Here is a 19,888-nt window from a genome sequence, read left to right as displayed (position 1 = left end):
CCGCCGCGCATGCGCCGCTGCTCCGCCGCCGCGCATGCGCGCTGTCGGCTCTCCGGGCGAGGGAGGATGATGGAAGGGAGGAGGAGAGACTGTGGAGGAGGGCTGGCTACACAAATGGCTCTTTGGCGTCCGTTCCTGGGTTTCGCGTTGTCGTCGGCCTCATAACCAGCTCCGCCCCCCTTTCATCCCCCCAGCGCTAGCAGCGACCGACTGATACCGCTTTCGTGAGTCCGCTACCGCACTCACGAAAGACGTCGTGCACTTCCTGCAACTCGCATTAACCGTCCATCGATCCACACCGATGTTAGTAGTGGGGGACTTTAATGTTGACATAAAGACAAACAGCAATTTCCTAACACTTATGCGGGAGAACATCCCGTTCCTCTCGCTCGTAACGCGTCCCACGGCTGTGACAACCTCGCGAGGCACTTGTATAGATCTCGTCTTTGAGAATCAAGCATTGGTGTACCAAGTCGAACATATATCAGTCTATTTCTCCGACCACAAAGCTTCCTTCATGACTGTCAAGAACTGTTAATGGAGTCTTTGTTAAAGGAATACGTGTGAAAAATAAAAAAAAATTTCTGTGATAGCGCATACATGTGTTGCTCGATTTCTTTGCCTCAATCTATCGAAAAGGTGAAACAGCTTATTTGCTGCGCTCAAATTTCGCATTAGGAAGTAACGTAATCGTCGGTAATTTTTTTATTTTTCCTAATATATGTCACCAGCTTTATGGGACTGTGTTAATCATTTTGTGGTTATGCTTGCACTAAAATCTCCATCCCCAAGTCATTTAAATAATAAAAAGGGAGAGCTGGGTCGAAGGGTTTTCATTTTGAGCAGACATCGGCAGGGTGAGTTTTTTTCACTCGCTCTGAGGTCTTTGTCACACAGTAGTTACCAAGGATGACGGCTCAGTGGCGAAAGCCTTCTGGAGCTGCATGAATCATAGAACGTGGTTTCGACTGTCAAGTGCGGGGGCTCCATGGCGATTTGGGTGACGAATAGAAGCGCTTGGATTGTGCTTTAGGTGCACCATAGGCGCCGAATAAGGGGGAGGGGGTGACTAGGGAAATTCCCGGACCCTAGCCCCGTCCGGAGTTTTTCAGGAGGGCTGAGCCCCTCCCCGCAATGCCGAAGCCTCGCACCCCGCCCTCCCCCCCTCTCAACGTGTCATCGTCACAGTTTTGTCACCCACATCATTTGATGTTTCTTTTGACTTGCCTCGACCTCTTCACTTAAAATTTTATTGTGACTAATAGCTTACTTCATTGGTCGCGCGGACGTGCAAGGATGTTAATCCATACATTGCTTTATTTCTACAAATCTTAGCAATAGGAGACAAGCACATTAGAAATTGCAGCGGCAGTTGCGTCATCCGCATTTTCTCACTTCAACATTGTTTTAAATTTTCAGTGTAAACACCATGCACATACACAGTACAGCTAAATATGTACACAGGACACAGTTTATTATATGTGTAAAGAGAAGGAGGTAGCCAATTAACAGTTATTTCTAACGGTATGGATAGCTTATGCCCAGAGAATAAATGTGTCGCTATATGTTCACCTCGATTCAAACGCTATGCGTGCTTTTTGACACTGAAGATTACCGGTAGACTTTAGTGACTCCTTAGGCAGTCTTTTATCAACGGCGAGTGAAATGCACGTGAATAATATGACGCTTAGTATCGCTTCTCTTTACAGAAAGCAAAGCTAACGACTCATTAAAAAGATTTCTAATAATTTGCGGCCTTTGTCAGGGACGGAAACATCGTCATTTGCATAGAGAGGTCATAAATATATACAGGGTGTCCCAATTAACTATCATGCACCAAAATTTAATGAAAAGCAATGCGTTACTCGAAGAAAACGTAATGCATTGCTTCCAGTACAGCGGAGTAGCTGTCAGTAAATTTTGGTAATGAGATTTAATTAGGTAATTATAATTAATTATTTAACTTGAGACGTACTATCATAATTATCAAGGTGTCAATGAGCATCTTTAGGCACAGCCAAGGGACATCTAACTGCGGTATTTTTAGCGACATACCAATTGCGTACTAATTTTTTTGCCGACTGATAAATAAACGCTGTGAAATATCGCGAATCCCACGTGACTGCGTTCCCATCCGCATCATCAAGCAGCGCGCTCTAACAGGCTCCTTCCAGGTAGCCAGCACCAAATGAAGGAAATAACGAAAAACAAAATCGCTGCCCAAGCACTCGGTACAGATGGTTAACCAGCGAAGCTGAAACGTGCGGCGCCGGTGTTTATCACTGGGTTAATACCAACGCTTCATTAAATGACGGCTTGGTAGGCCGACAGATCCTCGGTACGCAGTGGCTGCTTGTGCTGCACGAACTGCACAGGCTGCACGAGCCTGTTCTTGTGCCCGGGCTGCAGCATCGGAACGGCGTCGACGTTCCGGCAGTAGCTGGTGTTCAACGGCGCTTACGAATTCATAGTAATAAGGGGACACTGAAATATGATGTATTTTTTGTTTGTTTTTTCTTCAGGCTTCCCAATTGTGGCATTTACAGCGGTATTTACGCGGTATTTTGCAGTGACGCTGCTAGAACCTGGCTGGGTTTCTCTTGACGTCTGCAGCTTCGTCGACCTTGGGCGAGAGAGCTGAGTGAGAGTGAAAGCAGAGTATAAAAATAGCATCGCGCAGCATAGCGACGCGGCGAGGGTTGGTGTAGCCTAGCGGAGGAGAAGGAGCGGCGCGGCAGGGGCACAGGTGGTGTGATGTCATTGCTTTCCGATAAAAACTCACGCGCTCGCATCGGCGGTCCTCTTTCTCTCAGCGAAAAAAAATATGCGTGGCTTTGCTATCGGAAACACCTGAGACCATTAGAGCTGGGGGATCCCAGCAAAAGTTAGACTAAGTGTGTGATTTGGCACTAGTTTACTGGCCTTCCTCCAGCTCCGCTGGTCTCTGGTGTTTGCGACAGCAGAGCCACGCGCACTTTTTTAAATATTTCACGAGGTTTGTTTATCAATCGAAAAAATGTTACGCAATTTGTAAGTCGCTGAAAACACAGCGATTGTCATTTGGGGTGCCTGGGGGTGCCTACAAAACCCTCATTGACACTTTGATAATTAGGACAGTGCTTCTCGAGTTAGATAAACTATTGCAATTGCCTAAGTAATTCTCAATAACGACAGAATTAGTGGCGCCTGCTCCACTGTATTGGAAACAATATTCGCTAGGTTTTCTTCGAGTAACACAACTGCTATCTTTTAAAATCTTGGTGCATGATAGCTGGGGCAGCCTGTATTATTCAATCAGTAATCGAAATGGCGCCAAGCCGAATTAACTCGAAATCAGAATGAACAGCAGTCATACATAAGTATAAGCAGTCGTTAACTTGAACTGTGTCCTCCCGTGGGGTCTTGTAAGTACTCATATAAGGCCGTCACTTCAGTGAACCGTATTTCTAGGTCATATGAAGTTTCTTCAAGTGCAACTGCTATTAAAGAATATGTGTGTGTGCGCGCGTGCGCGTACGTGCATGCATGTGTGTGCGCGCGTGCGCGTACGTGCATGCATGTGTGTGTGTGTGTGTGTGTGTGTGTGTGTGTGTGTGTGCATGTGTGTGTGTGTGTGTGTGTGCATGTGTGTGTGTGTGTGTTTGTGTGTGTGTGTGTGTGTGTGTGTGTGTGTGTGTGTGTGTGTGTGTGTGTGTGTGTGTGTGTGTGTGTGTGTGTGTGTGTGTGTGTGTGTGTGCGAGTGTGTGCGTGTGAGAGTGTGCGCGTGTGTGTGTGTGTTTCTTCAAAGTTCAGCACGCAGGAGCCAACGGAACATATGCAGGAAAGAGACGACGAACCTTCTATAAGTACGAAGTGTTTTCTTCACCTTTTCGGCTGGTGGTTGTCAGACTCTCTGTCTCTTTCTCTTTCTATATATATATATATATATATATATATATATATATATATATATATATATATATATATATATATATTTACACACACACTAAGATTGCCGCCTCGACGTGTTTTACACAAGTAATTTTCGTCGGACGAAATTGACACGAAAAAGCGTTTTTTTTTTTTTCAGGTTTCCCACGCCTTGCCCCGCCATGCAACGGCTCTACTCAATTTGCTACCTTGTGGCAGCAGCCATAGCCGCAAATAGCCAAGACGTCTATCGCACTGACTGGGTAGAGTTCAAATCAGCCCACAGTAAGTATACGAGCGTTTCAAGGTCGTCACACTATTCAAATACAAAGAAAGCGTTACGCATCGAAAGACGTTTGCTACAACTGCCTGGTAGAATTATCGACCACAGCCTGGCGCTTCAGCTTTTCATGACCTGCGCAAAGCACACGCAGTCTGACGGCCCAAAATCACCCTATTCCAGACCAACGCCCATCCACCTTTTGTAAACAGCGCAACGTCACGGTCCATGCACCATGCGATGCGCGACACGTGTACAAAGAGCTCGTGGGCATGACACTTGTCTAGCGCCATTCCTGCCATGGCCTCTGCTGCGACACATTTGTTCGAGTGCCTGATGTTCACTGCCAGATGCTGCCCGTCAGTTACACGTCAAGGGTCTCTTTGCCCGCAGCGAGCAGTAGCCTGATTGTTTCGTCAAACACGGCTAAAAAAACCAACCCGAACGGTGGACCGAACGTGCAATACGACTACATATATTACTATGTTCGATAGGCGCGGAACACCGTCCGTGAAATTTGATACGGGGGAGAAGCCGAGCATGCCTACATGTGACGCGTCACTAATAGTGAGCCGCACAACAACGGATTAAATGCAAATGCACTGCACATGAGCTGCATACCTGACCACCGTTTCGTTTTCAAACTGCAAAATAAATGGTCACAGTCCTTCTTGTCAGCGCCGGTACGTGAAATAACGGCCACCAGAGAACCGCACTTACAAGCGATAAAATGAACTTCGTGTATTTGTTCGGCGTCTGACAGCTGCCGTTTGTCCAGACGAATTGTCAGCACCCATGTTTCTCGCCGCTTCCCGTTTCTTGGAATTTTGAAAAAGGCAACTCTACTGCCTTTGTTTCGTGTGATTTACACATGCAACCACGCAACAGATCTCCTGCATTAAAAACTGGCTCGGCGGACGCGCACAAAAGACGCAAGAAAACAAAGTACACCCGCGAGACACGAAGTTGTCAGCTCGTACCAATGCACTGTGCTTTTCGCCTACCAAATTTCCCACGTCAGGAAAAATCCAGAAAACGGCGCTGGCTTGGCGTGTCCAGGAGACTCCCAAGGAGCGTGCTAGGTGGCCTGCCACAGTGCGAACATTCTACGCGCAATGTACAAAAAAAAATGAAATAGCACTAGTACTCTTGCGCGCAACCGGCGTTCGCGAAGTGAAACGTGAGTCACTTTTTTTCCCGAACACGTTGGACGGTCACACACACAAAAAAAAGAAATATCGAAACCTGTTTCATTTCAACCAGAAACTTACGTAGAACTTTATTACAGATAAAGCCTACCAGTCGAGTGCAGAAGAGCTTTTTCGGTTCAAGATCTTCACTGAAAACAGCCTTCTGATTGCCAAGCATAACGCAAAATATGTTAAAGGGCTCGTGTCTTTCAAGCTCGGCATGAACAGCTTTGGTGACCTGGTAAGCGATTTTGGCATACCTGCTGCATATTGGAAGGAGGAGGGAAGAGAGGTGGTGTTAAGAGTAAAGTGAAGAACAATATTAACGATTTTAAGGATACGAGGTGTAGTTCCTACTATTACTGCTTTATGTTCAAGAACGACTAATTATGCAAGCGCACAAACACTCTGAGCATTGTTTTAGGACAATAAATTTTGCTCGCTGTGTCAGTAGACACATCAAACGACGCGATAATTGACTATGATTTTTTCAGAAAAATCCTCAATGTTAGTGTTTAAGAATGCTTGCAGTGGCACCGAGAAAAAGACTGGAGAGCTTTGCCTGGAAGAGCGCCTAGCGTATTACCCCTGTTACCTAAGAAGAAAAAGATGATGATGACGATGATAACGTGATAATGGTGCTATGTCGAAGTACAACAAGTGTTTAGCACTGTAAAGTGCTGATTACTACATTAAAGACAGTTTAGGCTCGTTGCTTTATGCTTATTCCTCAATTTCTGAATATACTGTGCATTGTGGTCCAACAAGATGTAAAGCTACGTCACCAGCGTACTGTAATGTGTCCCACTCGGGTGAGCCGTGAGTGAGAGCAATTGGTTATCAAGTAAAGAGCTGTCATAGATATAGGTTAATTGCACTTCGCAGTCGCCCATCGTGGTGGCTTGGTAGCTATGGCATTGCGCTGCTAGGCACGAGGTTGTCCAATCATATATCATGCGAGAAATCAAATGAATCCATGCTTTGTTGCAGAGGCGTAATTTTTTTGATGCGAGCCAAATGTGAAAACCCCCGCTTAATGTGCACTGGCTGAACGGGAAATAACCGCTGGTGGTTAGTATTAACCTAGAGTCGCCCACAAATGCTTGCTTCATAATCAAATTGCGGCTTTGCACGTAAAACCACAGAAATATCTATGTCTCTCTCTCTCTCTCTCTCTCTCTCTCTACATATATATATATATATATATATATATATATATATATATATATATATATATATATGTATATATATATATATATATATATATATATATATATATATATATATATATATATATATATATATATATATATAGATAGGAGGGGCCATTGAAACTAACCCCCGGCCCGAAGTTGCTCAAGTCTTGAAACAACTTAAGGACGCCACACCTGATATTAAGGATATCAAAGAAAACCGCCTGGTAGAAATTGAAAACAAGGTGGACGCTTTATCGAAACTTGAAGACAAAGGCACTGTATGCCAAAACCGACTTTCACATATTAACGAAGTTGTTCTGACTTGTCAAAAAAAATATAGACGAATTGGAGAACCACAGTAGAAGACCTAATTTGATTATTTTTAGACCCGCCGTGGTTGCTCAGTGGCTATGGTGTTGGGCTGCGGAGCACGAGGTGGCGGGATTGAATCCCGGCCGCGGCTGCCACATGTCGATGGGGGCGAAATACGAAAACGCCCGTGTACTTAAATTTAGGTGCACGTTAAAGAACCCCAAGTGGTCGAAATTTCCCGAGTCCTCCACTATGGCGCGCCTCATAATCAGAAAGTTGTTCTGGCACGTTAAACCCCATAATTTAATTTTTAATTATTTTTGGCCCAACAGAGCCAGATAGTGAGAATGGCGAATCACTGGAAACAGCCGTAAATCAAGGTATCTTCAAAGAACTTCTCAAACTGCACCCGATAGCTATTGAACGAATACATAGATTAGATCGTCCATCCACGAATAAGAAACGACCTGTCATCCTAAGATTTTTCGATACAAGACACAAAGGGTTCATTTTTAAACAATGCCACAAACTGAAGAGCACTACTATATCAATAAGTGAAGACTATTCGCGAAAAGTTTGAGAAGTTAGAAGGAAGCTGTGGGCAAGTGCGAAAGAAAACCGCGAGAAGGGTGATAAAGTTTCCTTAGCTTTTGAGAAATTAAACATCAATAGGACAGTTTGTATTTGGAGCGAGGAAAAAAATGAAAGAATTCCTCTTAAAAAAAGGCGACGCAGAAAAACCATACCGCCCAACGACCCACCGTCACGCGCAAGCGCAGAAATAGGCACGAGAGTAGCCGATGAACCAGACAATGTTTCAGAACTTTCATGTTTAGAAATTGCCGAACCTACCATAGACAAAAATTCAGTTTCAGTCAAGGATAAACGTCTGCGTATCATAAATTTTAATGCTCGTAGCGTGGTGAATAACACAGATTCGCTAGAAATTCACTTGCTACAACACGATCCCCACATCGCACTCATAACGGAAACCTGCTTTCGCAGCGATATAACAGATGAACTTGTTTTTCCACCCCATTACAAGGTATTTCGTAAGAATAGACTGCGCAGAGGCGGACGTACGGCCGATCTAGTTAAAGATCAAATTGGAGCCACGCTTATCGGTGATACGCCCGAACTACAGTACCTATGCGTTAGGTTATCCTGCTGGGGTCAATGCTTTGTGCTGTTCGCATTTTATAGACCACCTGATGCTACACCAGATTACTTGAATAAATTTAAAGAGCACATGTCTCTCTACATAAATAAGAACATTTTTTCTCATCAGCGATCTTAACTTGCCTGGTGTCAATTGGGAGCTCCTACAAGCAAACAATTAAATCTGAGACAAATGATAACACTATTTTAGACATCATGCTAACACATGATCTTATTCAAGCGGTTAATGAACCCACGCGTGTGCAAGGGTCATTGTGTTCTATATTAGATGTTATTTCTTTAAACCGTACCTTTTCCGAACATACCGTGTCGATCGAAGATGGCTTAGCTGACCATTACCTTATTGAACTTTCCTTGCCCATTGTCAAAAGTACTGTTCCTAAAACAGCAAATACCAAATATTTTAAAGATTACTCCAGAGCGGATGACGCCAGCATAGTTGACTACATGAAAACTTGTCTTACGCGCTTTGCAGATAGTGGTAGTGATGTGTCAACACTTTGGTCTGAGTTTACTACAATATGCAGGCATTGCACAGATACATTCATACCCACTAAAACTAGGAAAGTCAATAAAAGTACGCCTTGGATGACGCGTGGAATAGTACATCTAAAGCACGAAATCAAACGAATAAAAAAGAAGCATCCCCGCACGGTCGTTACCACGGAACTCCAAAAAAAAAAAAGCTGTCATGCACCGCACGTGATTAAAAAATATTTATTTTTCCACCACATTGCCCGACTTTATAAAAAACTAACCGGATAAGTTTTGGGGATACCTTGACAATAGCAAGAAGACTATTACGGAAATCGCAGTTAATAGAACCATTGTTAACGACTTCAATGCTATTGCACAACATTTTAACTCTTATTTTCATAGCATATTCTCCCATGCGCGATCAGGCCCATCTTTGAGTTCTGCAGTGTTTGAAGAGCATGAGGCGAACTTCATATCTTACCATGGCATTGTGTATATGTTGCTCAGTTTAAAAATCAAAACAACTCCTGGCCCTGACCACCTCCCGAATGTGTTTCTTAGGCGATACGCCGAAGCTGTTGCCAAGTTCTTAGTTGTATTATTTAGAGCATCTTTGTTATTCGCGAAAGTGCCTGAAGATTGGAAGATGGCTGGAGTTGTTCCGGTCTTTAAGAAAGGCGATCCATTCTTGCTCGTGAATTACCCCTTATCATCAACGTCATCTTGATGCAAACTTTTCGAGCACGTGACCGCGACCCGCATTAATAAATTTTTAGATGAACACTCCTTACTAACAAGTGCTCAACATGGCTTCAGAAAAGGTTGTTCCACAACCACACAATTAGTAACAATAATCGATTCAATTGCCAAAGCTTTGGATGCCAACCGTCAAATTGATGCAGTGTTTTTGGACTTCAGTAAAGCATTCGATAGGGTAATTCACAAAAAGCTAATTATAAAATTAAGGAACATTAACCTTCTGGACATCATAATTACCTGGATTACAGACTATCTGGATAATCTCCAACGGTATGTTTCAGTTGACGATCACAACTTGGTATATCTACCAGTCACTTCAGGTGTTCCCCAGGGCAGTGTCCTGGGTCCATTGCTATTTCTTTTATATATTAATGACATTGTTACCGTCGTCAAAACAGGAACACAAATAAGGCTGTTTGCAGATGACTGCGTTGTATTTCGTACTATTAATTCCGTGGATGATCAGAACGAACTCCACTCTAGCTTGAGTAATACATTTTTGTGGTGCGAAGAATGGGGCATTGCTGCAAACATAGATAAAGCTGTCTCTCTTCGCATAACGCCCATACAAAGAATCCCCCGAAGTACACGTATCAACTGGGATCTGTTTCATTAAAGCAAGCTGAGAGTTACAAGTACGTTGGCGTAAAGTTCACTAATAAATTTTCTTGGAGCCTTCACATTGACAACACATGTTCTTCTGTCTTTCGGAAGCTAACCTATCTGCGACATAAACGAAGAAATGCCCCCTCAAACGTTAAGCTACTCACTTACCTAACCTGTGTCCGGCCAAAACTTGAATATGCTTGCGTTGCATGGGATCCCTATACTAGTATAAGCAAACAAACTTGAGAGAATACAGAGAAAATCTGTCCGTTTTATTTATTCCAAGTTCAAAAGTTCGGATTCGCCATCACAGTGGATGTTGGCTAACGACATTCCTTCACTTGAACAAAGAAGACAGAAACACAGGCTAGATTTTTTACATAATCTAATTAATCACAAATTGGCTCTAGACCGTTCACTATATGTAAGTCATCACTCCACTAAGTATACACGACACCATCGTCCGGATACACTGACATCTATCTATGCTAGGACAGACAGCTATAAGTTGAGGTTTTTTAGCGCACGAAAAGGGACGAAAGACAGTGGCAAGATGCTGTGTCCGCGTCTTGCCACTGTCTTTCGTCCCTTTGCGTGCACTAAAAAACCTCAGTTATGGAATACCAACACGCCCTAACCTACGCTCTTTCAAGCTATAAGTTCTTTTTCTTTCACCCGGACTATTTCTGAATGGAATTCGCTGCCCGCCCCTTACAACATGTGACTGTGTTTTATGTAAGTTTCACTGTCTTTTTTGTTTTTGCATAGAATTTGTTCTCCTTGCTGTTGAATGAGCGAAGCAAGTCCTCGACTCTCAAACTTGCTTGCCTTTGATGTGCAATTCCCTTGCTTTCTTTTTACATCATTCTGTTCGCACCAGGAACTGATTTAGGTATTGTGTCTTGATCTTTTTCACTAAGGGTTTCTGTGAGCAATATGTCATTGTAAAATTATATATTTTATGAATGTATACGAACATATCTTGTATATGTCTTGTACTCAATGTCTGCCCGTCCTGCAAGGACCACAATGTGGTGTGCAGTATGTACTAAATAAATAAATAAATATATTTCGCATGCAGTGGAAATTTTCCCTAACTACCTAAATTAATGAGAGACACTATGGAGTCAAGTACAATCATACTTTCATAAGTTCATATTCTTTGCTCGTTCAAATAACTAAAATTGATATTCGCCAACTGTATTCATGCCGAGCTATAACACATTTTTCGTAACATGCATTAAAGCGCGGACACAAAATGCCAGACCGTGTTTTTTTGTTCCCTGCTAATAGGTCTATGTTTCCTGCACCACCTTTTTTCCTATGCACGTTACGTAAGGTTTCCGGAGAGAGTGAATAGAAATTCCACCTTGCCTTTATATTGACTGTAAATCAAGTTTTATCCGTGTGTTAAGAAGAAAAGTAGAAGAAGAAATCAATGCGTGTCAATATCGTATCAGCTCGGTGAGAACGCTGCCGGTGGTGACGGTGTGAATGCACCTCGAACTATAATTGCTATATAAATAAGCCCGGCTGCAGATATTATGCATAGCTTGAAAATACTTTTCGTCCATGAAACACATTACTGTTCAAGTGGAGTGTCAGCTCGGCGCTTGGAATTTATTTTCCGAAGATTCTAAATTCACCAACGATGCTGCTTTCCCTCAGAAACCGTGCCTCCTTACAGCTAGCCGTTGCTTTTAGGACGCTGGCTGCTCATCTCCCTAATTCTTAGGCAACCCTGCTTGTCCCTACAGCTTCCACATGAGGTTTCGGAAATGCTGAACGGTTTCCGTGTCAGGCACAGAATCGAGCAGAACTCCACCTTCGTGACCGCTGCCAACCTCAACGAAAGCAACTTGCCCGAAAGCATCGACTGGCGCGAGGAAGGAGCAGTGACAGCTGTCAAGGACCAAGGACAGTGTGGATCGTGCTGGGCCTTCAGTGCAGTGAGTTATAACGCTTATCCTATGCAAAGCCGCCGTATTTTAAGTGCGGCTGTTTCTTCAGCTTCACAAGACATCTTATCGTGTGCGGTATTCCTATTGTTGTCAACCTGTTCGGTTTTGACTTTACTTTTATTGCCGTGAATTACCACAGTATCCCAGCCTGCGCCACTATTTGCTATGATAGCACAAGGAATGCACATAATGCACAAAATGTGCACATTTGTGCATATTTTGTGCAAAATGCATAATGTGCACAAAATGCACATAAAGGAATGTCTAATCGCAGGAGCTCGAGAAGGGGAGCACAGCATAAACACGCAGACATGCGCAGCACATAGCTTCACTCTAGACAGACAATTAACACTTTTGTGATGCATCAAAGAGCGCATGGGATCTTTTGCATCTTGACGATGACGCTATACCTAACATTTTTCCCCATTACAGATAACACGTTATATTCTTTCTGAATAATCGCAAGTGGATGTAGATTAGCACCTGACATTGAACTGAATGGTTCTCGTAAGGTTTATGCAGGAACCTAGAAGCGTGTACCGAAGTGCGAACGCAGGTATTCAACTTTCTGTAAATAACTGTTGTTCACTGCAGCTATTCACATCGCACTGAAATTGGATGCACCGCTAGTTCTCGGCACTTAAACAAATATTTTTTTGTAATATTCACACATAGACAGGAAATATTACGGTGGAAAAATAACACGCATAGCCACAAGCCACGCCCACCACATGTATAGATTTTTCTGCAGATCTGTTAAGTATATGACTGCCTTACCTTGCGTATTCGAAGTTTTCTAACTTTTAATGTCACTGCTGGCTTGTGCTAGACATAGCTATGTATAGAGACAAAAAGAAAACAGAAAAATATGTCATGCGCGCAAAGGAGCAGACATAAGAGACATTGTATTTAAACTGCAGCCAGAGAGAAAGATCGACCTTCGCTCGCACCTAGAGCCCGCAGGCTTTGTCGTCTTTTTCGCTGTGACTGATCCCTTGAGCATCTGTTGATCGTAGCGTAATGTTACCTACCCCCCCCCCCCCCCCCCCACGCAGCAAAAGCTCACTCCCGGTGCTGTTAAATACCTAAGACGCAAGGAGAGTGCTACGGCGTGACTCCCGTGACGTAGACAACGTCACTGGCTGTCACAGCGGACGGTGCATAGAGTGGGCGTGGCTAGTACGATTTCATAGGTGACATCGGTCACTTGGCGGAGCTTGCTGTATTGGCCCGTGTAACAGGCGAGTGGTTTTTCAGAAAGACCGACATTACGAGAGGGCCGGGATTGACTTCTAGGCCTTGTTCGTTGGCATGTTTGGTATTGTATATTATCGCGTTTTTTTCCGCAGGGTCACAGACCATGACACGCGCAATTAGCGCTTGTGTGTGTCCCTTCCTGTGTCTGCGTCAAAAAAGTTTTCGCGCTAAAATACTATATCAAACATTGCGGGATGGTAACCAAGAAACACGAGGGTGCCATGTAGAAAATGGGCATCGCAGGGAGGGAGATCGCAGTCGCAATATTCGTTCGCTTGAGACACTTGTATTACATAAGCACACAATTCGGTACGTTGTGACAATGCTTTTTCCACCTCGGCTGCAGACAGGCACTCTGGAGGGCCAGCATTTCCTGAAGACCGGCAAACTTGTTTCACTTAGTGAACAAAATCTTATTGACTGCACCCGAGCATACGGTCCCAGAGGCTGCAATGGCGGAAACTATGACCTCGCCTTCACGTACGTCAAAGACAACGGCGGTACTGACACCGAGGAAAGCTATCCATACGAGGCTGCGGTGAGTGACGTCATCATCAAAGCCCTCATGGCAATATGTAATTACTTAAAATTGCGTCTTGATTACACAGACAGTCTCTCGCTATATGCATGCAATCAACAGTTTATACCCTTAGGGCCTATAAAGGTCACTTCGTTTACCTCACCCGTCAGAGGAAGCTTTATACTTGGGGCATCTTGTGTGTCACTATTTGAAATACATGAGAAACGCAGAGGTGATTGCACAACGAAGAAACAAATTTGAATGAAATTTATTCACATTGAGAGAAATGTTCCTTTTCAATATCTATCGCTATGAAAATTCAGAAAAGAAAAATTCAATCAATGTTCCACATTTAAGGTATTTGAAACCAACAGAAAACATTTCATGAACTTTATTAACCCAGTCCTTTAACGCGGTCTCTTCTAAAACAGTTGCAAAAAAAACAACAATCACGTTTCACTTTCTTCAAAAGCGGCCAAGAGCAGAAGCAGTTGAAGCGCAATTATTTCAGTTCGATGTGTTTTTCGAACTAGGATGGTCCCTGCCGCTTCAAGAAGGAAGATGTCGGTGCCACGGATACTGGGTTCGTGGACCTCAAGCGCTTCTCCGAGAGTGAACTTCAGAAAGCAGTAGCGAAGGTTGGCCCAATCTCTAGCGGCATTGACGCAAGTCGGAGCACATTCCATTTCTACGCCGGAGGTAGGAATCAACTTGACGCAGCTTCAGCATGTGTGAATGGTTGCGGAAAAAAAACAAGAACAAACAACAAACAAGTTAAAATCACAGTAAGGACGTCATCATTTTCTGTTTTCCGAGGCAAACATGACTATTTCGAGAAAATGCCAGTAATACGCTTGTATTTTCCCGCATATGTGAAGAAGTCATTGCACAATTTGACAGTGTAGTACGAAGTAACTGTCGCAAAAGAAACATTCGCCTTGGTGCCCCAACAAAGTGCTTTCTCAGTCATGGCGTGTGCTATCTTACTCTCCCCTATCCCGTTTCAAACTACTGCGCTGTTTATGTTTTTGTTCAATACATTGCAATTCACCCGATTGCACAAATGACTCAGGTTGACCGCTCAAGCCAGGGCGCTCGGGGAACCGAGGAAGGAGCTATTATTCTGTCGTAGACATTCCCATTGATACAGGGTGCGTTAGCTCACTTGCGCCAGGCTCTTAAAAATGCGGCCGAGAATGCTACCAATTTATTATTGCTCAGTGTCGTCTTGGGCAATTCTATGCATTTTCATTTCTGTGCGCTTAGATCATTAACTATGAATGTTTATTGGCTAATTTCTGATGTCATCAGACATTTCCCAATTGATTCATAAGTTTTCCGATGAAAACTTTTTGCTTGACACAATACTCTAAAAGTGGCGTAATTAATAATTGTTATTTATTGAGACGAGCTCATGGTATAAATAACTTAAGTTCCTAAAGAGGACAGAGAACAATATTACCTCGGTTGTATTGCAGCAGCTAGGTTGCATTCTCCTGTTTACTAAGGCTTGACACAACATAGCTGAGACACGCTGCACATTTCCCGCCAACAGCTTACGAGTGCAACGCGCATCCTAGTAGCAAATACGTATTAAACAATTAGTTACCTTTTACATTTATTTGAATCCTAAATTACGACTGAGAAAACTCGAACACTTCAGTTTTTATTCCGGTGCCCACTATAAACTCCGCAATCTATTCAAAGTAAACACCCTCAACATGCGAAATATTCCTTTCCGAAAACTAGGAATAATAACCCTGTTGGTAAATGTGTCCAAGTGCAGTGAAAGAACACCTTAAACTACCTTAGTTTAAACCACCTTAGTTTTGGGTGTGACAATATGGAGTATGAAAGACATTTACAGCTAGACTACGTTATAGCACAGGGTAAGAACGTTCAAATGAGGAATGTGATGACTATTACCTGCAGACACAGTGAACGTCCTAAGGAAAACTCTCAAAACAAATTGGCGTTTTTCTCCCATATATTGACCATGTGTAAAATTTGAGCCTCACTGCTTTTATTTTAATACCCGACAGGAGTGTACGACGATCCCGATTGCTTTTCCACGTTGCCTGACCACGCCGTTCTTGTCGTTGGCTATGGCGTTCTCGACGGCAAGAAGTACTGGCTTGTGAAGAACAGGTGAGAGTGGGAATACTAGTCATTAGCGATCGTTTCTCAGCTCGCCAAAGCAGCGCGATTGCTTGAGTCTGTCTGTTTATGCGTACGTGCACGTGTGAAGGGGTGTGTGTGTACGTGTGTGTGTGTGGGGGGGGGGGGAGGATGGATGAGGGTTGGCTATTGCTCAAGTCAGAGCGAGGTTGATATCCTCCTCGTGCATAATCTCATGCATTACTTCGAGCCAGAGCGGGGCGCGTAGTAACTACGTCAAGCAAATGGCGATTTCGCGCTTGAACGAATGAGTAGCTTCACTCTCAAGACAATTACAATGTTACACGCGGAAATGAGAACAAGTGCATCACTTCGTAACTTACTGAACGAGAAGAAAGGGGGTTAACAGAGGGGCCTGAATTTTATTAGTCATATTTTAAGAAACCAACAAACACTGTCGCCGAGGATAACATAGGGGAAATAACTTGTGCTTATTGAATGAAATAAAGAAACTAGAAATTAATGGAAATGAACGTGGATGGATGAAAAAACAACTTGTCGCAGGTGGGTTTCAATCCCACAAGCTGCGCATTTCGCGTATGATGCTCTACCTATTGAGCTACCGCGGCGCCGTTTCCCCATCCACTTTCTTTGGTATTTATGCTTCCTAGTAGAACCCTGCGAGTGTTACCCAGTGCCCCCCCCAACCCCCGCACACACACACACAAACCTTGGCGGTGGATGTGGAACATCCTTTCTGCCGCATGTGTCACGAGAACGCGATCGTTTTGGGTGAAGGCAACTGGTCAATAATCCCATACATGCTACCGGAAGGCATCAATGTTGCCGGATTTGAGACCCCCGCTATGTAATAAACGAGCAGAAAGGGGGTTAACCGAGGGGCCCGATATTTGTTAGCCATATCATAAGAAGCCAACGAACACTGACACCAAGGACAACATAGTGGAAATTGTGCTTAATAAATGAAATAACGAAACGATAAATTAATGCAAATGAAAGCGGACCAAAAAAAAAAAAAACATGCCACCGCCACGGGAACGATCCCACAACCTCGCATTGTTTCTTCATCCACTTTCATTTCCATGTGATATGATAAGATTGGTAACCTAAATATTTTTTCCTAGTCCAAATATCGGCTCTCGAGTACATTTTTTTTATTCAGGCTTCTAATTGTGTTTGCAATCAAATACACTTTTTTTTCCCTACGAGACGGCAAAAAAAAAGAACCTACAAAACGAGAAATTCATGTGCGCAGACACTAGGTAATCATTAAATATAGTAGTTTTAAAACCTAAATAAGTTCACAATGAATGCACAAATGCACAGATTAGTTTGTGGCCTGCAGTATGGCGTGCCGCTGCTTGTCAAGCAGCCCAATGTACGCCGATGTAATCGTTAAACATTGGGACAACTATGGAGCGAACTCCTTGACATGTAGCTTCGTCTACACGCTGCCCCCAAAGGTCGCCCGCAGTCGGCTGTAGCGCATTATCGGGTACGTCGTGATACGTTCGATGTGATACGCGTGGCGTAAGTCATGGACGTGCGACGTGATATAAGGAAACGGTGGCTCAACTTTGCCCTAAACCTACGCACCCAGCGTCACCAAGTGGAATGTAGGGTTGGTCGTGGTTTTCAGAGCATTAAGCTTGCTGTGACGTTTGATATATTCAGGCAACGAACAGAATAAATGCGGTAGTTTTGTGCATTCTTAATTTCATGCAATTTAACAATCTCTGTTGAATCTTTCTTTCATTTTTTCCCTTCTAGTTGGGGCGAGTCCTGGGGTGACAAGGGCTACATCCTGATGTCCCGCGACAAGGACAACCAGTGCGGTATCGCCACTGTTCCCAGCTACCCGCTTGTATAAGCAGTACGTTTTCAAAGAAATAAAACTAATTTAATACTGCGGAAAGACAAACAGCACAGTATAACAAGTCCGAATAAGATATGACAATTCACTGTCTTCTTTTTCTCAAGTGTACAAAGCACTTACGCAGGCCGAGATCATGTGTGGTGAATAAACAGACTAACGTGCAAAAGAAATCAGTGTGTCTCTCTAAACAGCATGTAGCGTCAACTTCCTCACTGCGAGTTCACGTCATCCTCCTTTCATGGTATATAAGAATTTTATTCTAAGTGTTGCATACACTCGAAGAAAAAGGAAGGGAATGAGCTATCGAGGTTACTCCTCTTAAAGAGTAACTGACCAGACGCAGCCATTCGTATTTTCGGAGTGTAACAGCGAGGCGATGAACTGTTACTGCGATACTGTTACTGCTTCAAGGGCTAACATTTTCTCTTTTCCAATGCGGTTCCATGTAGAAAGGGTCATTATTTATATAGCTCCTACTAAAACCAGCTAACGATAATCATGATATTTATGCAGATATAAAGAATAATTATGCTGAACAAACAAACGCCCCAGAGCAGGATTCACACCTCCGTCTTCACAAGTCAGGTACTATAACCACTACACAAAAACTCTTTTTCCTTAATTGTGTGGAAATATGAGTATTCTCATGCGAACAGCATTCATATTCAATTCGCTCAACATACAGAGAAAACGAACGCACACATGTCGCACATTCCAATGAAAATTAAAACTGCCAGGAGTGCCAGGAGTGTGTGGCAAAAAGTGCCAGGAGTGTCTGGCAATACAATATTGGCCGGAGTGCCATGTGTCTAATACTTCCTACTTTGTATATGTTGCCCTCCTGGCGAAATTGCCAGGAGTGCAACATATACAAAGTAGGAAGTATTAGACACACGGCACCTCTTCAAAGAAATGTCCCAGTCCACATGGTCTCATTCACATCTAACACCGTAGAACCGCAGAAACGCACAGTTAGAAATAAATTAATTCTTACAGTATAAAAAATGATGGTGAGTATATACATTGTACACAATGGTTATGTGCGATGAGACACTCTACATAATTTTGTAGAAGTGCTATGAGATTTGTATGTACAAAAATTGTCATTCATACGAGAGCGGGCACACAGAACTCCCATATGCCTCATACTATGTACTGCACATTCATAATATTTTTGTTAGCCTGGCTACGAGAACCAGGTAAGAACCAGGCTGGTTGAAAAGTAAGTCATACGCGAAAATTAGCCAACGACAGGAAACGGCGTGACCACTATCGAAGGAACTACTCTCCACCAAGGATGAGTGACTACTCTGACAGAAGGGAGAGTAGCTCAGAGTAGAGCTTCTACAAAAATTAAAAAAGAGAGTGGCGGCGATGTTTCGCGGCCACAGCCTCGCACCGGTTATGCTACAAACAAAAGGTCCCCACCGCAATGAAAAGTCGCGTGAAGCGGCCAAGTAAGAAAGTACCAGATGTGACAAAGCGGGTAATCACAAGGCCATGGAAACCAACATGCGTGGCCCTCCAAATTATCCAATCAATGGTGCATTGCAGCAGCATGTGCTCGTTGGATTCTTAAAGAGGGCAATTGGGACACAGCAAATATTCAACCATGCCCCCCCCCCCCCCACGCTAGTTTTAACACGCTTTAGGAGCCGTTGCCACCCTAGATGAAACATAAAGTCGTGTAGATGGCCAGTCAAAAAAGATGCCGTTATCGCAGCCCAAGACACATTACTGGAACGTGGACGGTGCGCTGGGGGAACCAGAAGAAGCAGTAAGGCTGACATTGTATCCACTACACGGTTTTCGAGGATGTCTACAATAGGTCATATCTGTTGCAAGTGGCGATAAAATGACACAGCCGTTGAATAAAATACAGACGCATTTAGCACTTGTGACCCGTGATTCATTACGCCCGGTAAAAGGTACCGAACTTTTGTGCCAAGGAAACAGCAGGCAAGTTAAGGCGCGGAACACTGATCCCGCTGTAGCTGATGGAGCAGAAATCGCAGAGCAAGCAGCTGGAAGCGGACAGACACGGGTGGTAACGCGAACCCACCGCGAGAGCGTGGTTGCCCAAGCGCAGTCTTGTTCTTTGCTGCCCAGTCAGAAGAAGGAACCAAGTGAGGTCTGTAATGAGCTAACTGTAATGCCCACAATGCTGGCTGTAAAACGTTACAAACATACCACACACGGCCGCAAAAAAGCGGACTGTGCTAAGTAC

General features: G+C 43.7%; 1 protein-coding gene across 1 annotated transcript; it reads left to right on the top strand.

The window, feature by feature from the left end:
• Positions 1-4,091: 4,091 nt before the first annotated feature.
• Positions 4,092-17,904, top strand: LOC139060324 (procathepsin L-like). The gene is made up of 7 exons (XM_070539427.1): positions 4,092-4,194; positions 5,478-5,620; positions 11,666-11,857; positions 13,473-13,694; positions 14,180-14,345; positions 15,689-15,794; positions 17,556-17,904. The coding sequence occupies exons 1-7, from the start codon at positions 4,092-4,094 to the stop codon at positions 17,653-17,655; spliced, it is 1,032 nt and encodes a 343-aa protein (XP_070395528.1). The 3' UTR covers positions 17,656-17,904.
• The last annotated feature ends 1,984 nt before the right edge of the window (positions 17,905-19,888 follow it).

This window comes from Dermacentor albipictus, chromosome 5 (genome assembly GCF_038994185.2).
Source record: "Dermacentor albipictus isolate Rhodes 1998 colony chromosome 5, USDA_Dalb.pri_finalv2, whole genome shotgun sequence".
Taxonomy (NCBI): domain Eukaryota; kingdom Metazoa; phylum Arthropoda; class Arachnida; order Ixodida; family Ixodidae; genus Dermacentor; species Dermacentor albipictus.
The sequence above is the reverse complement of the archived record's forward strand: the minus strand, read 5'-3'. Positions and strand labels throughout refer to the sequence as shown.

Bases quoted from the DNA above. Each gene is read 5' to 3' on its own strand.
- LOC139060324 (XM_070539427.1), top strand. From the start codon at position 4,092: ATGCAACGGCTCTACTCAATTTGCTACCTTGTGGCAGCAGCCATAGCC. The intron at 4,195-5,477 runs GTAAGTATACGA...ACTTTATTACAG, and splicing joins AGAGTTCAAATCAGCCCACA to ATAAAGCCTACCAGTCGAGT. The intron at 5,621-11,665 runs GTAAGCGATTTT...TTGTCCCTACAG, and splicing joins TGAACAGCTTTGGTGACCTG to CTTCCACATGAGGTTTCGGA.